Source organism: Diadema antillarum, unplaced genomic scaffold (genome assembly GCF_040938485.1).
Source record: "Diadema antillarum isolate AM-2024a unplaced genomic scaffold, OU_Dant_1.0 seq00000225_RagTag, whole genome shotgun sequence".
NCBI lineage: Eukaryota > Metazoa > Echinodermata > Echinoidea > Diadematoida > Diadematidae > Diadema > Diadema antillarum.
The window spans coordinates 509,589-533,018 of NW_027271277.1; the positions used below are offsets into that span (position 1 = coordinate 509,589).

At 36.9% G+C, this 23,430-nt stretch overlaps 1 protein-coding gene across 1 annotated transcript in view; it reads right to left on the reverse strand.

Annotated features, from left to right (window-relative positions):
* LOC139729195 (GTP-binding protein Rheb-like) overlaps positions 1–22,293 on the reverse strand; it is a 45,209-nt gene extending 22,916 nt beyond the window's left edge. Inside the window, exons 1-2 of the mRNA XM_071640123.1 lie at positions 22,156–22,293; positions 18,142–18,213 (exon numbers count right to left, since the gene is read on the reverse strand). Of these exons, the coding sequence (XP_071496224.1) occupies positions 18,142–18,213; positions 22,156–22,210 (127 nt within the window). The 5' untranslated portion in view covers positions 22,211–22,293. The remainder of the gene's footprint in view (positions 1–18,141; positions 18,214–22,155) is intronic.
* Between the last annotated feature and the right edge of the window lie 1,137 nt (positions 22,294–23,430).

Below are 23,430 nucleotides of genomic sequence, written 5' to 3' on the forward strand. Positions count from 1 at the left end.
TAATAGTAGAACACATCAGTGAAAGTTTGAGGAAAATTGGACAATCGATGCAAAAGTTATGAATTTTTAAAATTTTTGCGTTGGAACCGCTGGATGAGGAGACTACTACAGCTTGTGAGTCATATGCGTACAACAGTATAAAGAAAATGTAAAAGAAAATTCAACATATTTTCACTTTTTTCGCATAATAAAAGAGCACTTGACTTGCCTCTTTCTATGGGCGGGGGGAACAATATTACCCATAACATTTGTCGGTAACAAGTCAGGGGAATATGTACTTTTTTCAAAAGATGGAATTTTGTGAAATTCTCTTTATATTTTCCTTGTATTGTTGTACGCATGTGACATCTAAGTTATACATATACACTGCAGTAGTCTTCTCATCCAGCGGTTACTGCACAAAAACTTCAAAAATTCATAACTTTTGAACGGATTGTCTGATTTTCCTCAAACTTTCACTGATGTGTTCTACTAATATTGCTACATTCTCTCAATCCTTATGTTTATGAAGGTGAACTTGTCCTTTAAGTTGACATTGAACCCACTGACCTGAAACAAATCATTACTACTAACATATATCAAAACTACTATTCCTTTCTTCTAGCATAATCAAGGAAAAAAACTAGAAAATCATTCGGAGAGCATAGACCTCCACCACGCAGCTAATTTCCACTTCTACGCAAATGCTGAAAATTGTACAATTTCACAAGATGTATTTAAGCCTTTTGTCTACATCAGCAGCTTCCAGCTGCGCAGCACCTCGCTCAAGCAGAGCATGGGCTTTAGAGCGCATATGATTTATGTAAACCTCAAATATGTGCAGCCTGAACTCTAAAGTTCATTGACCCTATCTGCAAAAAGATTCTAAAAATCCTTCAAAAATCCATACAAATTCCTGGATCACTACCAAAATTAAACCATCTGTTTCTTGTGTCATTATCAACCTTTCCTGCAAGTTTCATCCAAATCTGTCCACGACTTTTTGAGTTATGAATTTTGCACAGACAAACAAACAAACAAACAAACAAATGCCAATGAAAACATAACCTCCTTCCTTGGCAAAGGTAAAAAGTAAAGAGAAATATCCTTTACGTAAAATTATTGTTGTATAAGTTTAACCCAGCAATGTGACAATATCAGGGAGGAAGGGAAATATATCATACAACGTAGTTCATGAATAATCAAAACCAGATTCTTTTGTGAATGTAACAAAGGGAGGGTCATAACGTAATGATGCTATCACCTCATCAAATTTGCAATTTACTATACGTGGCTGGTGGCTGTGATCAACATCAATGTTTTACATGAAAAAAAAAACAACTACACGGGGCATGAAAATTTGATTGCACCATTTACAGTGTATTTCATGTGTGATTTCAATTAAAGCTTTATCATTGATCTGTTTGTTTCGATTTCAATCTATGGTATTGATTAAGGTCAACTTGTATGATTGAACCATGGCTGTGTATATTAGGGCACTCCATCACGCTACAGTTTCAGTCAGCAAATCTGTGGCCCGTTGCATAAAACTTACCATTGAATTTCAATGGTAACTACCGTCAAAATTAGGTGTCACAGCCAATCAGCATCAAGGATTATAAAATTTACCACTAATTTGAAGACTTACCGCTAGAAATGAGCGGTAAGTCCAGCTGTAAGGGTTTTATGCAACAGGTAAATTTATTATGTAAATTTGGCTGATATACTTACTGTACAGTAAGTCATTAAAGGGACTGTACAGTGCTGGTCGAGGTGAGGATTCAGCTTGTAACTTTTTGCGAGATATTTAGAAACCACTCTATGAAATGTTAAAGAGCATACAATTCTAAGGGGAATCAAAAGTTTATTTGATGAAAATCAGTTTTGAAATGACTGAGATATCTAAAAACAAGGAAAAACAAAGAGATCCTAATAAAAGTCGTAGCCTGTCAATTTTATTATGATCGCTTCTTTGGATTCTCAGCCATTTCAAGGCCAATTTTCATCAAATAAACGTTGAATCCTTCTTGAAATTACATGCTCTTTCATATTTCATAAGAGGTTTCTCATTATCTCACCAAAAATGTTATAAATCTGAATCCCCACCTCAACCAGTATTGTACAGTACCTTTAGAATAGTTAAGTATACATATCACAACTGACATCCATCATGTATTGTACGCTGTACAAGTTTGCATTTTTTTTTTGTACCTTAGGGTTCCGATATATTAGACCTTGACATGACTTTGACAACAGTATACTCATGTGATCCCATTTAAAATGAAAATGAAACTCGCAATCCAAAAGACAGTCAGCTGATGCATTCAAAATTAGCAGTGTAAACAGTAAAATGTACTCATTATCATTTTATCATCAACTGTAACTCATGATTTCTGCTGAAACAGCACTTGAACACACACACAAAAAAATCAGAGATATATTACAGCAAGTACAACGGTCATGGTAAATTTAATCTATATTTCATATGTTTGATTAAGATCATAAACTAGGTCTGACGTTTTTCACAGTGACGTCAGAACTTGGCAGAATTTATCAGATTTTGTACTCATTGAGGTCAAGTGCAGTCATAACTGTGCAGTGTTCCTGGTACATTAGCAGCTGAATTCAATATGTGAGCAAACAACCAATCCACCTCTTACAACATTGTATATGTCAATGCTTTCAAAGAATGTAATCTGCCCATCATTCTGCAGATATGAAATTGTGGAGATACTACAATGAAATATGGGAGCTGAACATACACACTTGCAATTCATTCTGTCTTTGATTTTGGGGAACAAGTTTTAATGCATTACAGCATGTGACACATCTCCTTAAATTCTAATAATTTTCTGTCTTTCTGTAGCTTTTAGTCTAATTGTATGTTGTGCTGAAGCTGGGAATAAATTCTGCTCTTATTTAGTCAAAGGACATGCTTTTCCAACAAAATGGTAGACAAGTTTATGCAATGAAATAGCTATACAATGACATTAGGCCCGTTCACAAACAACGAAAATCGAAATTTCAATCGCGATCCAAATTTCGATTTTTTTTTTCGACCGTTCATACACAGGGAAAAATCGCACTTCGCAGCAAGGAAAGAACGATCAGTGGCCAAACTGCGCATGCGCGAATCTTGCATGACCGAAGACTGACCCCGCAGTCCCAATAGAGTTTCGCACGCGCTACGAACGATGGGATTAAAAATACCGATTTCCGAATCTCGATCGCGCTCACACACACGACGCTTGGCAAAATAATCGCGATTATTCTGAAAAATCGCACTAATAGTGCGAGTTGGATCGCGATTAGGATCGCGGTAATTAGTGAGATTTTTCTGTCCACACTGGAAAAAATTTCGAAATTTTGATCGCGATAAGAAAATCGATTTTTAAATCGCACTTTTTCCCTTGTGTGTGAACGGGCCTATTGTGTATAGTAGTCATATCCAAAATGTACCGTGGTATAGCAAATTGTTATGCGATACCAGGAAAATTACTCCCTGCTAAAGATGGCTGACATCTTTACAGATAAACTGCGGATAAAATTAACAACACATAATGACATGATCTGCCTTCAATCTCCCTGCACACAAGGTTGACTGGATGGAGAATTCTCAAGATCAATCGGAGGAGGTGATGCAGTGAGGAGGGTTCTCTGCTTCCGACTCTGGATGGATGGGTATGGCAGGCTGGGTCTGACAATCACTTCACACATTCACGTAATTACACCGGAGATGGGACGAACTGATCCCGGCAGACATAGCAACGATGAGAAAGGCGAGAGCAGCGGCTGTCACTAATCAACTCTCAGATAATACATAATCTCTAGTTTGATGCTACATCCATGTATATCATTTTCTTATTAAAGATATAAAGTATAGTTTCCATAGTTTCTGCAGGAATTGTCAATTTTTGCTATAAGTACATGTAGACACATGAAATAATGTCATGATGACAAGATTTTAGTTGATTATCGGCAAAAATGTGAAATAATACCCAAGAAGTAATGCCAACATTATTGCAATCTGAGAACATATCAGATTGTGGTTGCTATGTAATGTTTCATACCGCGGTGATCGATAATCGATAATTGACAAATTGGGCCATGTATCCATTGATCTTCCCTGCGAGAGTGAATCGCACGCAACTTGTTGGGAAGTATCATTGCTTGGGCAAGATCAATCATCACGGAACATTCTACCTACCCACCACTGAATTGGGAGAGCTCTTCAGGAATAAAAGTTGTGTACTATGTATGATCAAAATTAAGAATCTACACCTGATCTCAAAATACTACAAAACAACATCATCCTGGCAAATTGTGTCAGGCAGACAAATTTCTTGGTAGACCCTTTTAATCAGTTGTAAGAGAATTCTAAATGGTAGAAGATGAATTTTGAACCCTTATGAGAACTGCATATCTTCAGCTTTCATCACTCATTTGTAGTATAATGTATTTTTCAAAGTTGAATAGAAATTTCTTTCATTTCAGTCCTATTGTGGTCATCCATACCACTATTCATCTGGGTTTTTAGGATTATCAAATGCTTATAAATCACACTATTTATAAAGGATCCTTATATTGGTCATACATTTTACCTAATGGATAATAAAGGATCATGGCCAGTGGAACAAGGGGGCCGTGGGGGCTTGGGCCCCCCACTTTTTGTGCGCCATACAAAGGAATACACACGCTGTCCTCACTTTGGCCCCCCCCCCATTTTTTTTTTAACCCGTAAGTACGTAAGTGGCACTATATAGAAATAGATAGAGATCTTGAAGTGTGAGCGCGGTAAAGGTTATGTTTTTCCCAATGAAGACCCCCCCCCCCCCTTTTTTTTTTTGCTTGATAGCTCACGAAACCCCAGAAGTGGGCCCCCCACTTTTGAAAACGCTCCGCTGGCCCTGAGGATGGTATACTGGTAGTTTTGGTTGAGATGGGGCTTCAGGTTTCAAATTTGTTTGTGAGATAATGAGAAACCTTTCTTATGAAAAAGTATGCAGTTGTAAGAGGAATTGAAATTCTATTTGATGAAAATTGGTTTTGAAATAGCTAAGATATCAAAAAACAAAAAGGTCCTAAGAAAAGGTGGGACCCACCTTTCATTAGGACCGTATTGTTTTCCTTTGCTTTTGATAATTCAGCCATTTCACAACCAATTTTAATCAAATGAACACTGAATTCCTCTTAGAATTGTACGCTCTTTCATATTTCATATACATGTGTAAGTGGTTTCTAATCATCTCCCCCCCCCCCAAAAAAAAAAAAAAAATAAATAAAACCTGCATCCCTATCTCGACCAAAACTATACCATCCCTTTAAAGTCAAAGTGGCATTATCTTTATTTTTTGTGCAGATTTATCAGTTCCATCTAATCATTCCGCAATATAAGATCAGCAGAGAAATTCAGAGCTGCCAATTTGATGATAACTTGAAGATAATTTCTGCAACAATATTTCCCCAAGACTTGATGGGTTAAAATGTACAGGATGACAAAGTGTCAGGCCATCAGCATCTCATGCTGCTGAGTTGTTAAATTTAATGTGATGATCACAAGTCAATGAGGCTCTCCATTTCAGATGAGCTTTCTCCAGCTTTTTGTCTGTGGAATACATTCAACTCCATTCTCTGACTCTTTCTTCTTCTTTAATACTCTAACTGTTGCCGTTTACATATGTACGCACAATTGTTGATTCAAAGAGTTTTGATTTACAATCTCTAATGCATATAATTACTAAGATTCTATTTGCTGATTTGTGTTTCATTCAAGTCATTTGTTCACCATGACATGCCAGAATCAGATACACCTTCTGCCTAGTGCTAAAGCTACTATAGTCTTGTAGAGAATAGACATTCTATTGTCCATTTTTCTAACTCAGCATTACAAGATGTTCTGTTAATTTTATAGCTGTCTTCACATTACTTTCACATTCTGCCTACATGATCAGATATAACCTGGGGGGCATTTCATCAACGAGTTCGTCGGAGTTTTCACCGACAAATTTGCTATCAGTCGATCAGACGCAAGGATTTCATTAGCTTTTAACAGTTGTCAGTGTAAATCCTTGCGTCTGATTGGCTGATAGCAAATTTGTCGGTGAAAACCTCCGACGAACTCGTTGATGAAACGCCCCCCAGGAGTCTACAATCTGTTTCACTTCTTTCAAGAACAGCTCCGAGAGCAAAGATATGAATACCAACTGAAGAGATATGACTGAAAGAGAGTGATTGAAGAAGATACTGTGACAAGCAAGATTTTTTTTTGTTTTTTGAAAGAGGTACCCATGAAATGAGACAACTGAATATTTCACTGACACTGACAATCATCAAGATTAGGATGATATAATGATGACAGTAAAATGCAGAACTAGAATTTACTGGGCATAAAGACCACTCAGTCTACAAAGATCATGAGGGATAAACAAGGTATTTTGTGCAAAGACCACCTGATTGTAAAGACATTCCTCCTATTCAGCCAGCAGTTTCAGTGACAGGTTGGATAAACATAGAAAAGACAACCTTCTAGATTATAACTCATGATTTTGAATGTTGCCTGGAATTTCACATTGTTTACACCATCGATGGGAATCTTGAAAAGCAACATTAAAGTGAAAGAAAGAACACACTTTTGACTTTATACAAAGGGGATGGCTAGTAACTGATCAGTGGGAATCAGTGGGAATGCTGGGGGATGATTGTTCCAATTCTTGTGGGATTCATTTAAGAGTACATATTGTATTGTTGTATAAAAATTGTTTGCTTCAGAATGGTCTCATATTCAAGCAATGTGCAGTTTAATGCCCCGTCACTGTACAGGCATGCTAGCCTGGAAACATTCAACTGCACATTACTTGAATATGAGACCATTCTGAAGCAAATAATTTTTATACAACAATACAATATATAATGTACTCTTAAATGAATCCCACAAGAATTGGAACAATCATCCCCCAGCATTCCCACTGATTCCCACTGATCAGTTACTAGCCATCCCCTTTAAATTCTATGTTAGAACACACTGAATATGGGAAGAGATTGTTAGATGAGGAAAAGGTTAAAATATCAAGAAAAAAAGTGATATATAAATGTCGTACAGCATTACATGAAAAGCACAAAACAGAGTCTATTGAAGAATATGACCTACAATGTAACATATTCATGACAGAAAATTTGGTTAGAGAAAATCAAGGATTCTCCATAAAGCAGTACCAGTGATTCATCCATACTGTAAGGCGCATATTTTTGCATGTCTACCAAGTGTGACGTGAAACACAGATGGTCTGTAATTGCACGCTTCTAACCAGCCCCTTCTCAAGACACACCACTTTTTGAATTCAATGATCCCCAGAAAGGTCAGTGCTAATTAGAGCAGCCTTCTCTACCATGGTAACCGCCCAGTCACTGTCACAGTACTGGAGTTATCTTGTTATTGTGCGCTAAAGGTTATATGCATTGTATCCATAAGTTGCTGAACTGTCTTCAAACAAGCTCTTTCCACCAGTCTTCCATCAACCCATGGATTAAATGTGCACACATGGTGTATTTGCCTTGCTGTCAGGATAGTGTAGAGTGTAGAAGAATGGAGATACCTGTACCTTTTCTGGGATTGAACATTCATGACAAAGATTTCTGTCCAAGTACCATGTACGTACTTGTACCTACACATACAGTGTATACAGTATATGTATTACAACACCCGTGACAACTGTGCATCTGGAATTTTGCTATTTTCACTGAATACACACATGAGATACATTGTATAGGGCCTATACTGTGAGATATAATCACACAAACAAGACAAAAACCCCAATAAAATGACAATTAAATTATGTTCTCATTTAGAATTAGCTGGCTCACAGTGAAGGTCTACAGTACACGTACGATGTAGTTGTAGTACTTGTACAAAGTGTACATGTCTGAGTTGCTCAGTACTGTGTATAGCATTCACAAGCCAGTTCTGCATCGCATGGGCTTTCCATTTGAAATACAAGAAATTATTGGCACACAAGTGACATTCAAGGACTGGTGAATTAACTATAGACTGAGTTTGCCATAAGAAGAAAAAGCACAGATACAAATGAATTGATAAAAGTTTGACACACATATCATGTGAACTTCAGATGAACTTTTGTTCTTCCTCCCCAGATCACCTCATAGCAAGAATTAAAGACAGATTTTAAAGAGAAGTCCCTGTGCTATATTTACACAGAGAAGAATGATTAATGCCGGGATCATACTTTTTTTCTTTATAACACACCAGATCAACCTGCTGTAAAACCAGGAATGGTTCGCATGCATTTTAATTTAACATGTTTTGCGAGCGCCAAGATTTGTGAAATTAAAATGCACATGAAAATTCTTGTCTACACTATATGCATTGAATGCCAGTGACAATTCGCAAACATTTCATCCGTGAAATACATGTACAGTTGTAGGCCGTCAGCTCCAATTAGTGAAAATTTCATGCCACAAGAATATCTTGCTTTAAATACAGTATTCTTTGAAAATAGTTGGGGTCAAAAGTCTACATCATACACTATACAATGACCACGTTAACTACAGATTTGTAGGCCAAACATATAAAATGACCAGGGTATAGATGCATACAGCTGCAAGTACACTTGTACATTGTACTTTTAATGCTTATGATAGAGCCAGAAGGGCACAGTGCTGTTCAGAGTTGGCTCTTGATTTGGATACTTGTCATTTTGAACCATTCACTGGGAATTGTTAGAAATTGTTCAAAAAAATAAAAAACCAAACAAACAACCCCAAAACAATCTGAAGTAGAACATTTTTGTTATTGCTGTTGTTTTTTTAAACATCTTTCTGCCTTTCTAATGACATGTTGTGCAACTGTTAGACAGTTTCCCCTTGAAAGGGGACAAGAATCGGATGCAGCCATAAAGTGAAAAATTCAGACTGTGGTTACTCATATATGATCTCATTACAGAGCACCAATCAACCCTGGCAACTGTGTCTGTGCCAGTCACGACATGGAAGCATCTGAAGGTGGTAGCCTTCTACGGAAAGCCCACCCCCCCCCCCCAAACATTCCCCTCAACAAATTCAATAAAAAGTTCCATTTTCACTTCCTTTGCAAATGTCATGACAGTGCAAAATTTGCAGGAGGCATTCATTAAACAGAGGCTTGCCTGCTGTAGCAACAACTAATTCAAGCGAAACCAATCGCTATCGTAGACAAGGAATTGACGGAAGCAAGAAAAGTAAAAGGCCAATCCCACACTATGGGGTGGGGGGTCAATATTTCATCCAACAGTTTTTAAAAAGAAAGCCTGGCACGTACATTGAAGCTACGGTAGGTATTGAAAAGCAAATTCAAACCTTTGACTTTCTCTATGAACTCCCAATCACATTTTACACTGTACATATTTCTGTTTTTTATGATTATCAATAAAGTGATTTGAAATGAAACCAAATCAGTCTTGAAAAATCGTATAATACCAGTCTGGTGTACTTCAGTTATGAACTAAATTAGTGACAAATTTATTTCATAACAATAGATTTCACAGTCAGGATTACAATGGGGGGGGGGGGGGGGGGGGAGGGAGCATTTATCAAGCTTTGAGACAGATATATTTTTTTTCTGACAAACTATTTGAAGCTACTGAAATCCTTGCATCTGATTAGCTGAGAGCAAATCTGACAGAAAAAAAATATCCGACAAAATGCTTAATGAAACGCCCCCTGAGCCATACATTTTAAAAATGTTTGCATGCACATTCAACAGTTTCAGGATAAACTTGTACTGATGAATGGGTTAGTTACTGCCTGCAAAATATAACTTTTTCAGACCATGACAGGTTATGCCTGCAGAGGCCCTGCTAGTTATGTACATCAAGCCATGGCAACTAGGACAGAGGCGTGAGTGAGGTACAGCTAGGTTAACATGGCCATGATTTGATACATTACTACATTTGTGCCCCTGATCATATAAACTGCCAGAAATAGAAATAAAACATCATGCTCTACCTGTGCAACAAATACGTGACTATGGCATCCTTGGTCATACACACATAAAAAGATATACACACACTCACACATACCCCAAATACAAATGTACGCACACACACAAACAAGACAGTAAAAACTTTAAAGGAAACCAAAACCCAAAGAGAAATGTGGATTGAGTGAAAGCAGCAACATTAGTAGAACACATCATTGAAAGTTTGAGGAAAATCAATGCAAAAGTTATGAATTGTTAAAGTTTGGTGTTGGAACTGTTGGATGAGGACTCTACTACACGTAGAGGTTATGATGTTGTGTGTGGACAACAATATAAAGACAATAGGGAATTCCACAACAATTCATTTTTCATGGAAATTGAGACAAATTCCATCAACTTCAGGGGTAGCAATTATTCCCCCTGCTATCTGAAAGCAGTTCAGTCACGTGCTCTTTCATTATACTAGAAAAGTGAAAGCATGTCGAACACTGGCGTTCAATGCATCCACAGTGTTGACAAGAACTTTAGCATGCATTTCTAGTTTTTGAATCTTAGCTCTCACAAAATTTGCAAAATTAAATTGCTGGCAAACTTTTCTGGTTTTACAGTATCACAACAGCTTCATAATCAAATCAAACAGAAACATGATAATGTACAATGTAGCTACATACAATGCAGTCTTAGTGATCATTTGAAACAAGATCAAAATGTCTTAAAGGGGAAATTCAGTTCAAAAATATAAGTTAGTCTGACAAGAAAGAGTAAAATATTACGAGTTCAATGGTATAATTTTGATCAAAATCGGATGAAAAACAAGGAAGTTATGAATTTTCAAGTTTCGCAATTTTGGGGGGAAACAGTTCTTAAACAGTATAATGCAAAAGGCAAAGTGAGCATGTCATCCCCTCACAACTTGCCATCATATAGTTTGTACATATAACTCTGAAATTTCCTGTACTTCATTCAAACACAATTACGCCCGAGGCTCAAATCCTGGCATATCTAACTGATAACTACTCTGAAGTTATTTAACCAGGTATAACATCATGTTTCAGACTTCAATTACAGAAACATGGAATTTTCATCACTTTTTTTTTTTTTTTTTTAACGCGATCAATGTAAAATTGTGAGGGTATGACATGGTTAGCTCACTAATTTGCATATATTCATATCCACTGTACAAGAACTGTTTTGCAGAAAATAACAAAACTTGAAAATGTCATAACTTCCTTATTTTTCATCCTATTTCAGTCAAAGTTTCACCATTGAACTCATAAGATTTTATTCTTTTTTATCACACAAAGTATATTTGGACTGGATTTCCCCTTTAATACCCCGTACACAACATCTCACATCATAACAGGGAGAAATAACACATCAAAATGGTCAATCAGCACTTACTGTAAAATCAGAAATATTCAGGGCATGAAATTTTCGCAAAATGCCAGTGGCATTCAATGCATAGGCCTACAGTGCAGACAAGAACTTTCTCATAATGTATTTTAATTTCACCAATTTTGGCTCAGAAAAAATTTGTGAAAATTCTATGCATGTGAAAATCTTTTGTTTCACAGTTAGTACATACATGTATGTACCTGCAAAGCAATGCCTATGTTTGCATTCAATAACTGATTATGAATAAGAGAGAGAAACAAGTAGTCTTAAAATCAGGTACATGTACTTTTGTTCTGCACAATACAGTTGAGAATGTAAAACTGACAATGTGTATCACACAAGTGAAGGTGACTTACAGCCTCAAAGTACAGTATTCATCGCATAATCGGGACAGGTTGGGAGTAGCAAACACGGCCCCTTTAAGCGAGGTGCCCGATTTCGCGATGAGTACTCACCATACACTAACGGCATACGACATGTACATGTAGTGCACACACACACACACACACACACACATGCATACTGACGTACTGTACATGTACATGAATACACAACACGCTACCCCTCGGCGCGACCCTCCAGCTCTCCCTGCATTCTCGCAATGATGTAGAGTAATCGCGACCGGGTTCGATTCTTCTGTCAAACACGCGTGTACACGTAATCAATGTCAGCTCATAGTCTAGATTCATAAAACGTTACGTATTCGCACATAACCCTTCTCATCTTTCACGCTCTCTCTCTCACTCTCTCCCCCATTTCACTGAATACGTAACTGTTCATAGCCCTCATTTCAATCACGTGACTTTTGCCCAGTCACAACTGAGGAAGATTGTGACGTACACACAGATCACAGTGTACAGCTGTATTTAAAGTTGAAACCAAAGACAGTAGATAACAAGATACGAAGGCGCGCGATAACAATGGACTTTGCCCTCAGAGTGTATGACTGAGATTAAACAACGCACACAGCCTGGGCTGTATGAGCGAGGCATGTTTTTTATTGGATGTGAGTCGAGTAGGAATTGCAAGCGAGCACATGGCTTTGCTTACGTAGGGGAGAAGAATGTTCGCGAAGGCATGTGCTTTGCAATGGCATGGATACTTATACACGGCGCTTTCGTGGCTATGCATGTACAATGTACATGTACTGGATGGACGGAGGTCAAAACACACCAATCCGAAGCTTGCTTTGTAAGTTTGTTGTAAACGACAACTGATACGGAATCTTGAAATATTATTGTGGTATTTTGGTAGATTTTTTTTTGTAAAATATTAACAAAATCAAAGATCGCTTGAAGAAAAATTGTCCCGTTTATCAGAGGTCCCCGCCCGATTATCCAGTGAAAATAACGTGCGTTGGAAATGTTTCTGGGAAGCGTATATCATTTAAGCGAGGATCCCGATTATCAGATGCCCGATTATGCGATGAATACTGTACTATTAAAAGACCCCAGAGAGGAAGCTATCTATTACACTAACCTCCCTAAGGGTCATTCTAGCTGATTTTGCTGCTTTTGTGACACTGCTGTTTACAGTGTTACACAATGCATTGCATTTAAATTGTGATCCTTTTCTTAATCACTGGAATAAAAGCTCAATACACAAACTCAACAAGAAATAAGATGACATCATATAAATACCTACAATTTGTATTCACTCAGGTTGCCAAACACTATGCAGTACAGACAGGTGTTCACACATCATACATTACATTCAGATCTATGCATTACACACACACTCAAAAAGGACTGGTTTAGGGTTCTGTGTTGAAGTCTATTACCAGTTATGGTTACAGCCCCATGAGTTTACAGCCTGTACCGTATGTACATATGTACATAAATTGTATTTCCATTATAATATACACTTCGTAGTCCATGAATCTCCTGAAGGTGCATACATTGTATATTATACAGAGTAATCGCTTGAATTCAAGTTGACCTTTCATAGTATAAAAAAAAGGTGGGAGGGGTAGGAAGCACTTTCATGTGAAATCTTAAACTTGTTGGTTTTTGTATAAGAACAGCAGAAATGCCTAAATTCTGGAATTACCTGGCAACAATTACAAAGAAAAAGTTATGTAGAACAATGAACAAAAATTCAAGTTGCACAAGTTGCAATAGTGAAGCCGTATTTTGTTGTTGTTGTTGATGTCTTGCATTCTCCTCTTTTGTGGAACTGATTTGTTTGTTTGCATCTTTTGGGTGTTTGTATCTTTTTTTGTGTGTGTTGTAATGATCACAAAGTGACAGCAAAGTACTGTAAATCAAGCATTTCCAAAAATTAGACAAGACTATACTGAGCTCTCTCAGACACTCAAGTTTCATTGCACATGAAACATCCTTCAGCTCTTTATAATCACGAGAATGGTTAAAAGCTGCATTCAAGAGGACTGCAAACACAGCCTTTCTTGGGAAATGTCAATGGTTGTCATGGTAACACACACATGCTGAAACTACTCTGTGATTTGCTATAAATGCACACACAATACCAGCTATTCACGTTCTGAGCGGACTGCATTAATTTGCCCTGCAACCCTGCGACAATAAACTACAACTGTAGAACCTAGCACAGTGTAGGAATAAACTGCGACCGGAACAGTGACAATTTCTTTCACATACAACACACTCAGACATTTACAAATAACAGGGCAACATAAAACCTCAATTTGATCATCCGTCTATGACTGTAAAATGTTATGCAGCACACAGGTCAGTATGTTAAACGTACTGCAAAAATATCTTGTCTATCAGCCGAGATGCATGAACATTTGGTATGAAAAATACTCTACCCAAATTGTCCACATGGTTTGCTTCGACTACCAATTGTCAAGTACAATATTAAAAAAAAAAAAATTATCACCCACAAATTTTGGGGCAATTACAGATGCCTTGGATATTAGATAAAGACTCCTAACACCCATTTTGCAAAGTGCTCTTTAAAAATCTCCACAATTGCACTCTTCCACGCTGTCTCATCTTTGGTGTCCACCTGGGTCATACAAAGTGTAAAAACTTGTTAACCCGTTGAGGACGGTTTGATTTGGCTACAACACGCATTTCCCATAGTACCTGCCCGAGTATACTCGGGACTCGTCCTCAACAGGTTAATGTGAACAATTTCCCCTGTCACCCGCCAAAGCTGAAGAGTCTATTGGCTCTTTACATCAAAGTCAGAGACTCCAACCACAAGCACCTTCTGATCTGGAGATTCTCCCGCCTGAAACCCCTAGCAAACGGAAGACTCCAGCTTGATGTGCGCGAAACGCACATCATGAGCGCAAAGTCCCTTGCGGTCTAGGGTTCTAGATGCTCTCTCGCGCTATTTAAGGCTTATTTTTCAACATACAATGAAAGTACTGTAAGCAAGAAATCATTTCAAGTGGGAGAAATTAAATCTGAAGCGGGAGAACGGCAGATTCTGCAAAAATAGGCTTTCGGCGGGAGATCTCCCGTCGAAAGCGGGAGAGTTGGAGTCTCTGCAAAGTATCCCAAAACTCATAAAAGATCCCTTTGTTGAAAGTCTGTTTGATTTCACTTGATATAATTGGGATTTTGTAAGAAACCAAAGTACACTGACATAGGGGCCAATGTTAGTCTGAACTTGCATCAGTACTCATCTATCCTGAAGTGCCTACTGTATGCAGTGTATTTCTATCAACACAGCATGCTGGGCCTAAATTCTTCTCACACATAGCCATAAACAAGAACATACAATTGTACATCCAATTACCTGCATAACACGTATCAACACAAAATGCATGCCTAATACTGTAAAACATGATATATTCGTGGCATGAATTTTTTGCAAATTGGAGCCGACAGCATTTTTTGTGGCACGAAATTTTTGGGGACTGCCACTGGCATTCAATGCATATAGTGTAGAAAAGAACTTTTGCGTGCACTTTGATTTTGCGAATCTTCGCGAAATTAAAATGAATGCAAACATTCCTCGTTGTACAGTATAAAAAATTAGATTAAAGTTGCTCAACATTTAGTTTGTGCTTTACAAAAGGCATACACTGTACATGTATTTTTAGGGAGATTTAAAGTGTAATCTTCTGCTCATCACTGACATTACTGTGGTGTATCATGTCACGTAATTTCAAGAGTTCAGTGTACAATGTAAGTGTACCTATGATCACATTATACTTTGATACACGAAATGACAGAATATCAAACCTCTATTAATTCATATCAGAAGGACAAAATGTGCTCTGATGGTAGGGTTTAGACTTTTAAAGTTTCTGTAATTATACACACAGGGTTAATACTAATTTCCTTCTTTAACATTATTTGTGGTATATCTTTCTGCATTTAAATAATCTACAATACTGTACGAGCTGAAATTTTCGCGTACAGATATTTTCGCGAATTGCTACTTGGAGGACATTTTCGCATGTTGTTAATTTTGCAGTTGCGAGGGTCTAACTGAACTTAGTTATTCGCCCATTGTTATTTTCGTGGTTCAAAGGCGATTCGTGAAATTCGCGAAAATAAAACCACCGCAAAAATTTCAGCTCGTACAGTACCTTTTCAGTCATTACATCTACTGGTACATTAATGCTTTGCTGTATCTCCTTACATCATTTCACCTAACTCTGTTATTTTTTTAACAATCATGAATACATTGTGGTATCATTTAGAGGAAACACTCAAGAACACTATATAACATATTCAATATTGAGCTTCCAAATGACATTTGCTGCCAGTGACACGCTGGTACCAAAAAACAACAACAAAACAAACAAGCCTCTACCATCATACCTTTCTCAATGTCATTTTGTAGTGCTAGGTTTGTTATTTCCTTTTAATATCATGTGTTGAGGCTCTAACGAGGTAAATATTTTGAGCACACTGTATGATGGCTACATATACAGTATGTACTTTGATCTATTTCACACAGTATTAAGTAAACAGATGCCATCACTTCCTGGTAACAATGTACACATTCACCTGACCAGTATTATGGAACAAGGTGGGGTACATAAGCACTTGCCCGATTGCCCAGGGCAAGTGAAAACCCAAGTCACGCAAGTGTTTTAGAACAATGAGAAAAAATGCTTGCCCGAATTGGGCAGGCAAAAAGTTTTAAAGCCACTTTCTTGTTTCACTTTTTCCCTCCTACAAACCTACAAAGTCAACCATACAGAAGCCCTTTTAGTGATGCGATGCACTTTATTCATTTCAGCAACTTTCCAACACTAGAGTGAAGAAGTCCCAAGGCAATGCAACACCAGCACTCAATCGGACTATTTGTAACTCCGACATGTTTACATGTAAGCATGGGAATCCCTGTGCTTTATTAAGCACTTGATCTACAAAACATTTTCTATATTACTTTCTTATATTTTTGAACTCTCTTTTCAGACAAGTAAAATTCATGATCACACCAGTGTTCTGCAGCAATTTGAAATCTGCTTGCCTGACCGAGCAAGTGGTAAAAAAAATAAAAAAGCTTGGCAGCACCCTAATTGGAATGAAAATGAATGAATGATGAAAATATCAAATACATTTGAAAGTAGAACTCTCAGGGCCCCAAATTTATGCTGGTATCCATTAAGTGTACAGGCCAGTAACTGGCAGAGTATGCAAAGATGAGCACAAAAATAGATTTACAAGATTTGAAATGAACGGAATACCACTAACATTAAGGAGTATATTGTGGGATATTAAGGCAAAGTGAGAGGAAAAAAGATAAAAGCAAATATCTATACTGTGGATTCAAAGAGACAGAGACATAAAGAAGGGGAGAGTATGAAGAAACAGTCAAGTTTGCTGTCAGAAAAGTCAGACAATGGACTAAAGCAAATATTGGAGACAAAATCTTGATGATAATGGCAAGTGGTTTTCCATCCATGTAACAGGTTATGTACATGTACCTACAGTGTAATCCAATTGTACCTACAGTGTAATCCAAGTATACATTGCTAGAACATATTACCCTTCTCTACATGTGTCTTCTTCCCACCTCCCTGTTTGTAGGTTTAGTATGAAGTGTGTTCTTGGAGTTTGTGGTTTTGTCATGGGTGGTTTTTTTTCTTCCAATTTCTCCCCCCACCCCCCTTTTTTCAAAGAGCCATAAAGGCGGGGGGGGGGGGGGGGGGGGGGGGGAGAGGGGGTGCCTGATTATGCAGTTCACATTACCCTATGTTTTTTCCTCACAAATTCAGTTGACATTTCCTATGATGCATTGTGAATTCAAGTTGTGCTGGATCACTCCTGGCATTGTGTCAAGATCTGCATCAACCTGCTTGTTGCAGAAGTTGCACAATTGTATGATCAAGAAATCAAAGTGACGCAGATTGCATGACAGTATTACGGAAGGGAGCAAAATACTGGTGGCACAACAACATGTCACACAGTCTGACAACAAAACAAATCACCACCACCAATGATATCAGACTTAAAGTAACAGGAAAACTTTATTCTTCCCTCGCCTCAAACAGCATCGTCCCAGTCTTGATCCATCTTTTTTTTTTCCAACGTGGGCCGAACAGGCCACACCCACTTTGCACAAATGAATATTCATGACGCCCAGACAACAGATATTGCATGTTTCTCATTTTACTTTATGGTCATGCACACTTTCATTTGCATTATAATTTGTGTGTATATTCAAAATTATGCTGGCACTTAAATTGTTTCTAGTGAAATTGCTTGCAAGTTGCCACAACAGAAAGGCAATTGACATTTTTTATATGAAACTCTCGACAGCATTACCACACAAGGCCTGCTGAATAGATTTGACAAAGTTCTTATAAACATACCTCTTCTCCACACTACAAATAATATACTTACTATTTTCAATGGTAGGATCATACGAATCAACAAACTGATTTTCCACAAACTGAATTGTCAGGGATGATTTTCCTGCAAGAATGTAAGAGAAATTGACAGTGCAAAGAAAATGGAAGCAGTATGGTTAGTACTCAAGAAAAAATCAAATCTGTGATACAGGTGTTTAAACATAATCATTGTTGAAGATGCCTCACTCACATATATTAGTACTAGTACAGTGTACTTGCAATACAAGTACAATGAAATACAAGTAGTAATAAAAAAACATGTACACACTTGATGCAAAGCAGAGGGCAAACAAAATGTCTTTACTGATATGTCACAAGATTACCATGCCCTACAACCTTAAACACCATGATGGGACATTGCATAAATTGTTTTATATCATCTACTCTACATCAGCTATCTGTTTATTTGTTTTTATTTCCAAAACTGTAAAATCGTATTTAAAAAATGAATAGTATTGAAGATGACATATTTGAGGAATGAATCAAAGGTGAATTATCAAAATATCAAATGAAAATTGTTTGACACATAGCAAATAATGACATTATATGTGATTGTGGACAGAGCATTTAAAGAGCAACATAGGTAGACACTTCTCTTTCCTTAAATGTTATCTATCTTCTTATCTTATTTTCTTATATTCCCCAGTTTATTTCATTATTTGTACAATCCTGAAATAACTTTTTCTTAGAAAGCCTATTTGTTTTAGAACTGTAATTTAGCCAAATACAAGCACTTGAATGTCAAAGCGTATCACAAAGGAATTTGCTGAAAGGAACATAGTTTGTAAAATACACAGCACGACTAAGCAATAAAATGCAGTTAAACATTAAAAAAAAAAGACAATTGATCACCCAAAATAAACACATAAACGAAACTTCAAAGTCACTATCTGTACTATAAAATCTTATACCTTGGTTATCAAAGTAATTGGATCACAATAACAAAAATCTTGGCAATCAAAGGCATTATTTAATTTGCAGATGAAACAAAAACCCAGCTTTAGTGCTTCAAAATAGTTCTAAAATATGAGTTAGGGATAGAAACAAACAATGTAAACATTTCAATCAGGATAGTCAATGTAAAGTAATGTTAAATGTACAAAATATGAATAGTTACATGTATAATAAAAAAAAAATGTATAGAATATGAAACTGTCTACAGTTATGGTTTATTCAGACAAATAGTAATTAGTATCTCATTTCAGGTTTTATTGCAAAATTTTTATATGGTAGGATGTTTTGTGATACAACTGACCCAAACTTATGCATATTTTATGTGATAACTCAAATATTTTCAAAATCACAGCTTCCAATGGTAAAACTGCACCTTTAACTGCTAACTGACTGATAGCAATCAAGCTCAATCTATTGTGAATCAGTGCTACACACGTCATAATGAGGAAATACTGCTACATATGGGGGAAATGCCATGTCCTTGAATTCAGGCATACAACCTGGGACAAGTTGTAAAAAAAAAATCAAGTTTTGAAACTATTAATGTATGGTGGAAGGTATGTACTTTATTGATACTAAAAGGAATCTAGGTAAAGCAGGGCTGTACAGTTACAAATGTAAACCCATTTTTTTTTCTACTGGCCCGATCTGTCCTTGTCGGACCAGCAGGTACCCAGATTTTCTTCTTCTTTTTATTTTAACTGGTCCATTCCTGAAAAAGTTGTTGCATGGTCTGACCTGATTTTACTGGTCTGGACCATCCAGCCAGTGTGCAGTATAAACAACACAAACATAGCTCACAGTTGGGAAATCCAGATTGCTTTTTACAGTGTCTTGGGAACAATACCATACTGTCACCTCACATTCATATCACCATGTTCATTTTCTTCCCTTGATTCACAACACTTCATTGAACTTGGGAAATCTTGCCCATCAATGGAATATTGCTCCAAAATATGGCACCCTCGTTTGAAAAGGAAATTCAAAGAAAATTGAGAAAGTGCAAAAACAAGCAACTACAAATTGTAAGTCAACAACTTCTGTATACCTTGCTCAGAAATCACGTATTTATATATCCAGACAGACTAGCAGAATTAGACTTAGAATTACAATGAATTACTGCAGAGCAGATCAGTTCCAAACATTAAAAATTATAATGGACTAGAAGTTCTTAAACTTCTGAACGGACAGTAGGACTAGAGTACCTAGAGTGAAAGGTGACAAAGACCAAGCCCAGAATATGGAGAAGCAAAGGAGCAAAAAGTTTATAGTAAAACTTTAAGCCCACAACCAGGTTTAAGTGGCCAGAATAGGTACATGGGATTTTGTTGTAGTTGTTGTTTTTCCTGAGCAAATATCAACTGAGTAGGAAAGCAAGGGGGGCACATTACTGCATTAACAGTGAAGTATAGAGAAAATGATCAGGTATCTACATTACATTGTAAATTACAATGTACTGTTCAGTAAAATACACACACACACACACACACACACAAAAAAAAAAAAAACATGTTACATTATCTCTCTCTTTCTTCACACCATATTTTGGCTAAGTACAAAAAATGATATATGATGCATACAACAAAGTCATTTTTTCAATTTTTCAATCTAAACAGAGCATCAAACAAATGTCAGATAAAACATACCTGTACTTCTCAGAGGGGCTGAAAGTTCTCTTCCAACTCTAGCTTTGGAATTTGCTTGCAAAATATCAAAAGGGTCTACGAAAAAACATGTCTAGCTGATGCAATTTGCCCAAGTAACGAGTTTTGCTTTTGTTTTTGTTTTTGAGCAGTCTGTGATCAAAACAGTCTAATAAAAGTTGCTGTACCAGGCTTTCATTCCTGAAGCACCCTCCCCATTCAATAGTGGACAGGTAGAACCCTACAAATACACACTTGTACAAAATGAGCAAAACTTGCCAGTCACAGCAATAAAGCATCAAGTGAAAACCAGTTCAAATGTCAAAACTATCCTCAAGAAATATTGGTTTTATTGACATAGCCATCCCCTAAAGTACAGCCTGGCCCATATCAGAGGGATAGTGAAACCTGGAGGGGTAAATGAGCAACGCTTTACATCCAAGTAAACTCCTACTAGAGTCCTAGCAAGTAAACACCATGTATCATTGATACATGTTCAATTATGTAGTATGGGCAGCATGCTTTAAGGCCTAGATTAATCTATTTACAAAAAGGGACATAAAAAAGTCACAAAGATAAACTAGAGTAGAGAAGCACTCTGAGAGTGCAGACCTTTGCCAAGTAGCACATTTCCACCTCTGATTTTGTTCTTCCACAGAGATCAGTGATTTCTACCCATACGTATGCATGCTGAAAATTGCCAGATTTCCCCAAATAGAGTTCTAAGCCTTTTGTTTCGTCATCAATGCCAGCTGCGCGGCGCGCCTCACCCTGCACCAGAAACTTGAGCATGCACTCTAGTGCGCGTATGAAAACCTCAAAAATACGCAGCTTGAACTCCCAAGTTCTGATCCTACTGGCTAAAATATTGAAAATCCTTCATAAATTAAAATCCATAAAAAATCATTTCCGGATCACTACCAAAATTTACTCATGTTACTTGTGTTGTATCATTCTCAACCTTCTCTGTAGGTTTCATCCAAATCCGTTCACAACGTTTTAGTTATTTTGCACAAGGCAAACAAACAAACAAACAAACAAACAATATAATGTCAATGAAAACATAACCTCCTCCCTTGGCGGAGGTAAAAAGAAAAAGAAAATAAGGGGGTGCGGCAGCCTTTATTCAACACCTGAAACGTTAAATAATCATTATCATTACACAGAGCAGACCGAATTTTTACACAACTGATAACCTTCAACGAACAACAATGTACGGATTTCCAAGACAGCGTGTATCACCGTCTCTTTCCACCTTCATCCTCATCTCAGCTCATGATCAGTTACAACAACATCCAAATATACGCATCATCACAACCAAACCAATGAATGGGACTATTGTCTTTTCACAATGGCAATAAACATACTGAGCCTTTCTTATTTTACACACTCAGACCAACGAGTCTTACCGACTGATCGGAAGCCCATGACGGCAATTTGCCGAGCCTTGGTATCAGGAGGCATTCTGAGGTTGTCTAGAAGTATTCAACGCTCTGAAAATAACACAAATTGACCAAATCGGCAGGGCTTGTCGCAACCTTGCCTAGCTCGGCGCTCGATGGCAATAATCAAAACGCCGATCGGCCTCCGAATCGTAATGATGTCGGATAAATCCAGCTGCGAAGCATAGTCTCTCCTTCAGGCTATTCTGGCGTAATAGTACTCGGGAGGCGTTTCCAGTGTGCGTATAAATCGGCCATTCATACATCCTATTCTTGATGATGTTGTCTTGCAGCTGGAAGTAAGATGTGAAGGGCAAAATAATAATAATAATAATAATAATAATAATAATAATAATAATAATGATAATAATAATAATAATAATAATAATAACAATAATAATAATAATAATAATACTGATAATAATAATAATAATGATAATAATAACAACGATAATAACAATAATAATAATAATGATAATGATGATGATAATAATAATAATAATAATGATAATAATAATAATAGTAATAATAATAATAATAATAATAATAATAAATAATAATTGATGTAGGATAATTAACAACAAGGAGGACGCTCTTCTCTGATAGTGTTTCTGCTACAGTATCAGACACTGATGTCTAAAAGGGGAAATCCAGTCCAAATATAAGTTAGTCTGATGAGAAAGAGTAAAATATTATGAGTTCAACGGTGTAATTTTGATTGAAATTGGATGAAAGGAAGTTATTACATTTTGAAGTTTTGCTACTTTTGGGGGAAAGAGTTCTTGAACAGTCAATATGAATATGCAAATTATGGAAAAGTAAGTACATGTATGTCCGAAACCCTCACAACTTGCCATGGAGTTTGTACACTAAATTTCCGCTTTTTAATTCAAACGTAATTATGTCCGTACATATGTAATTGATGACTATTCTGAAGTTTTTTCAACCAGGACTAACATCATGTTTCAGACTTCAATGACAGAAACATTGAATTTTCGTATTTTTTTTACAAGATCAATGGAAAATTGTGAGGGTATAATATTATGGTTAGCCTCACTCATTTGCATATTCATATCCACTATTTATACAAGAACTGTTTTGGGCAGAAATTAGCAAAACTTCAAAATGTCATACTAGTAACTTCCTTATTTTTCATCTGGTTTCAGTCAAATTTTTACTGTCGAACTCATAAGATTTTATTCTTTTTATATCAGACTAACTTACATTTGGATTGGACTGTAC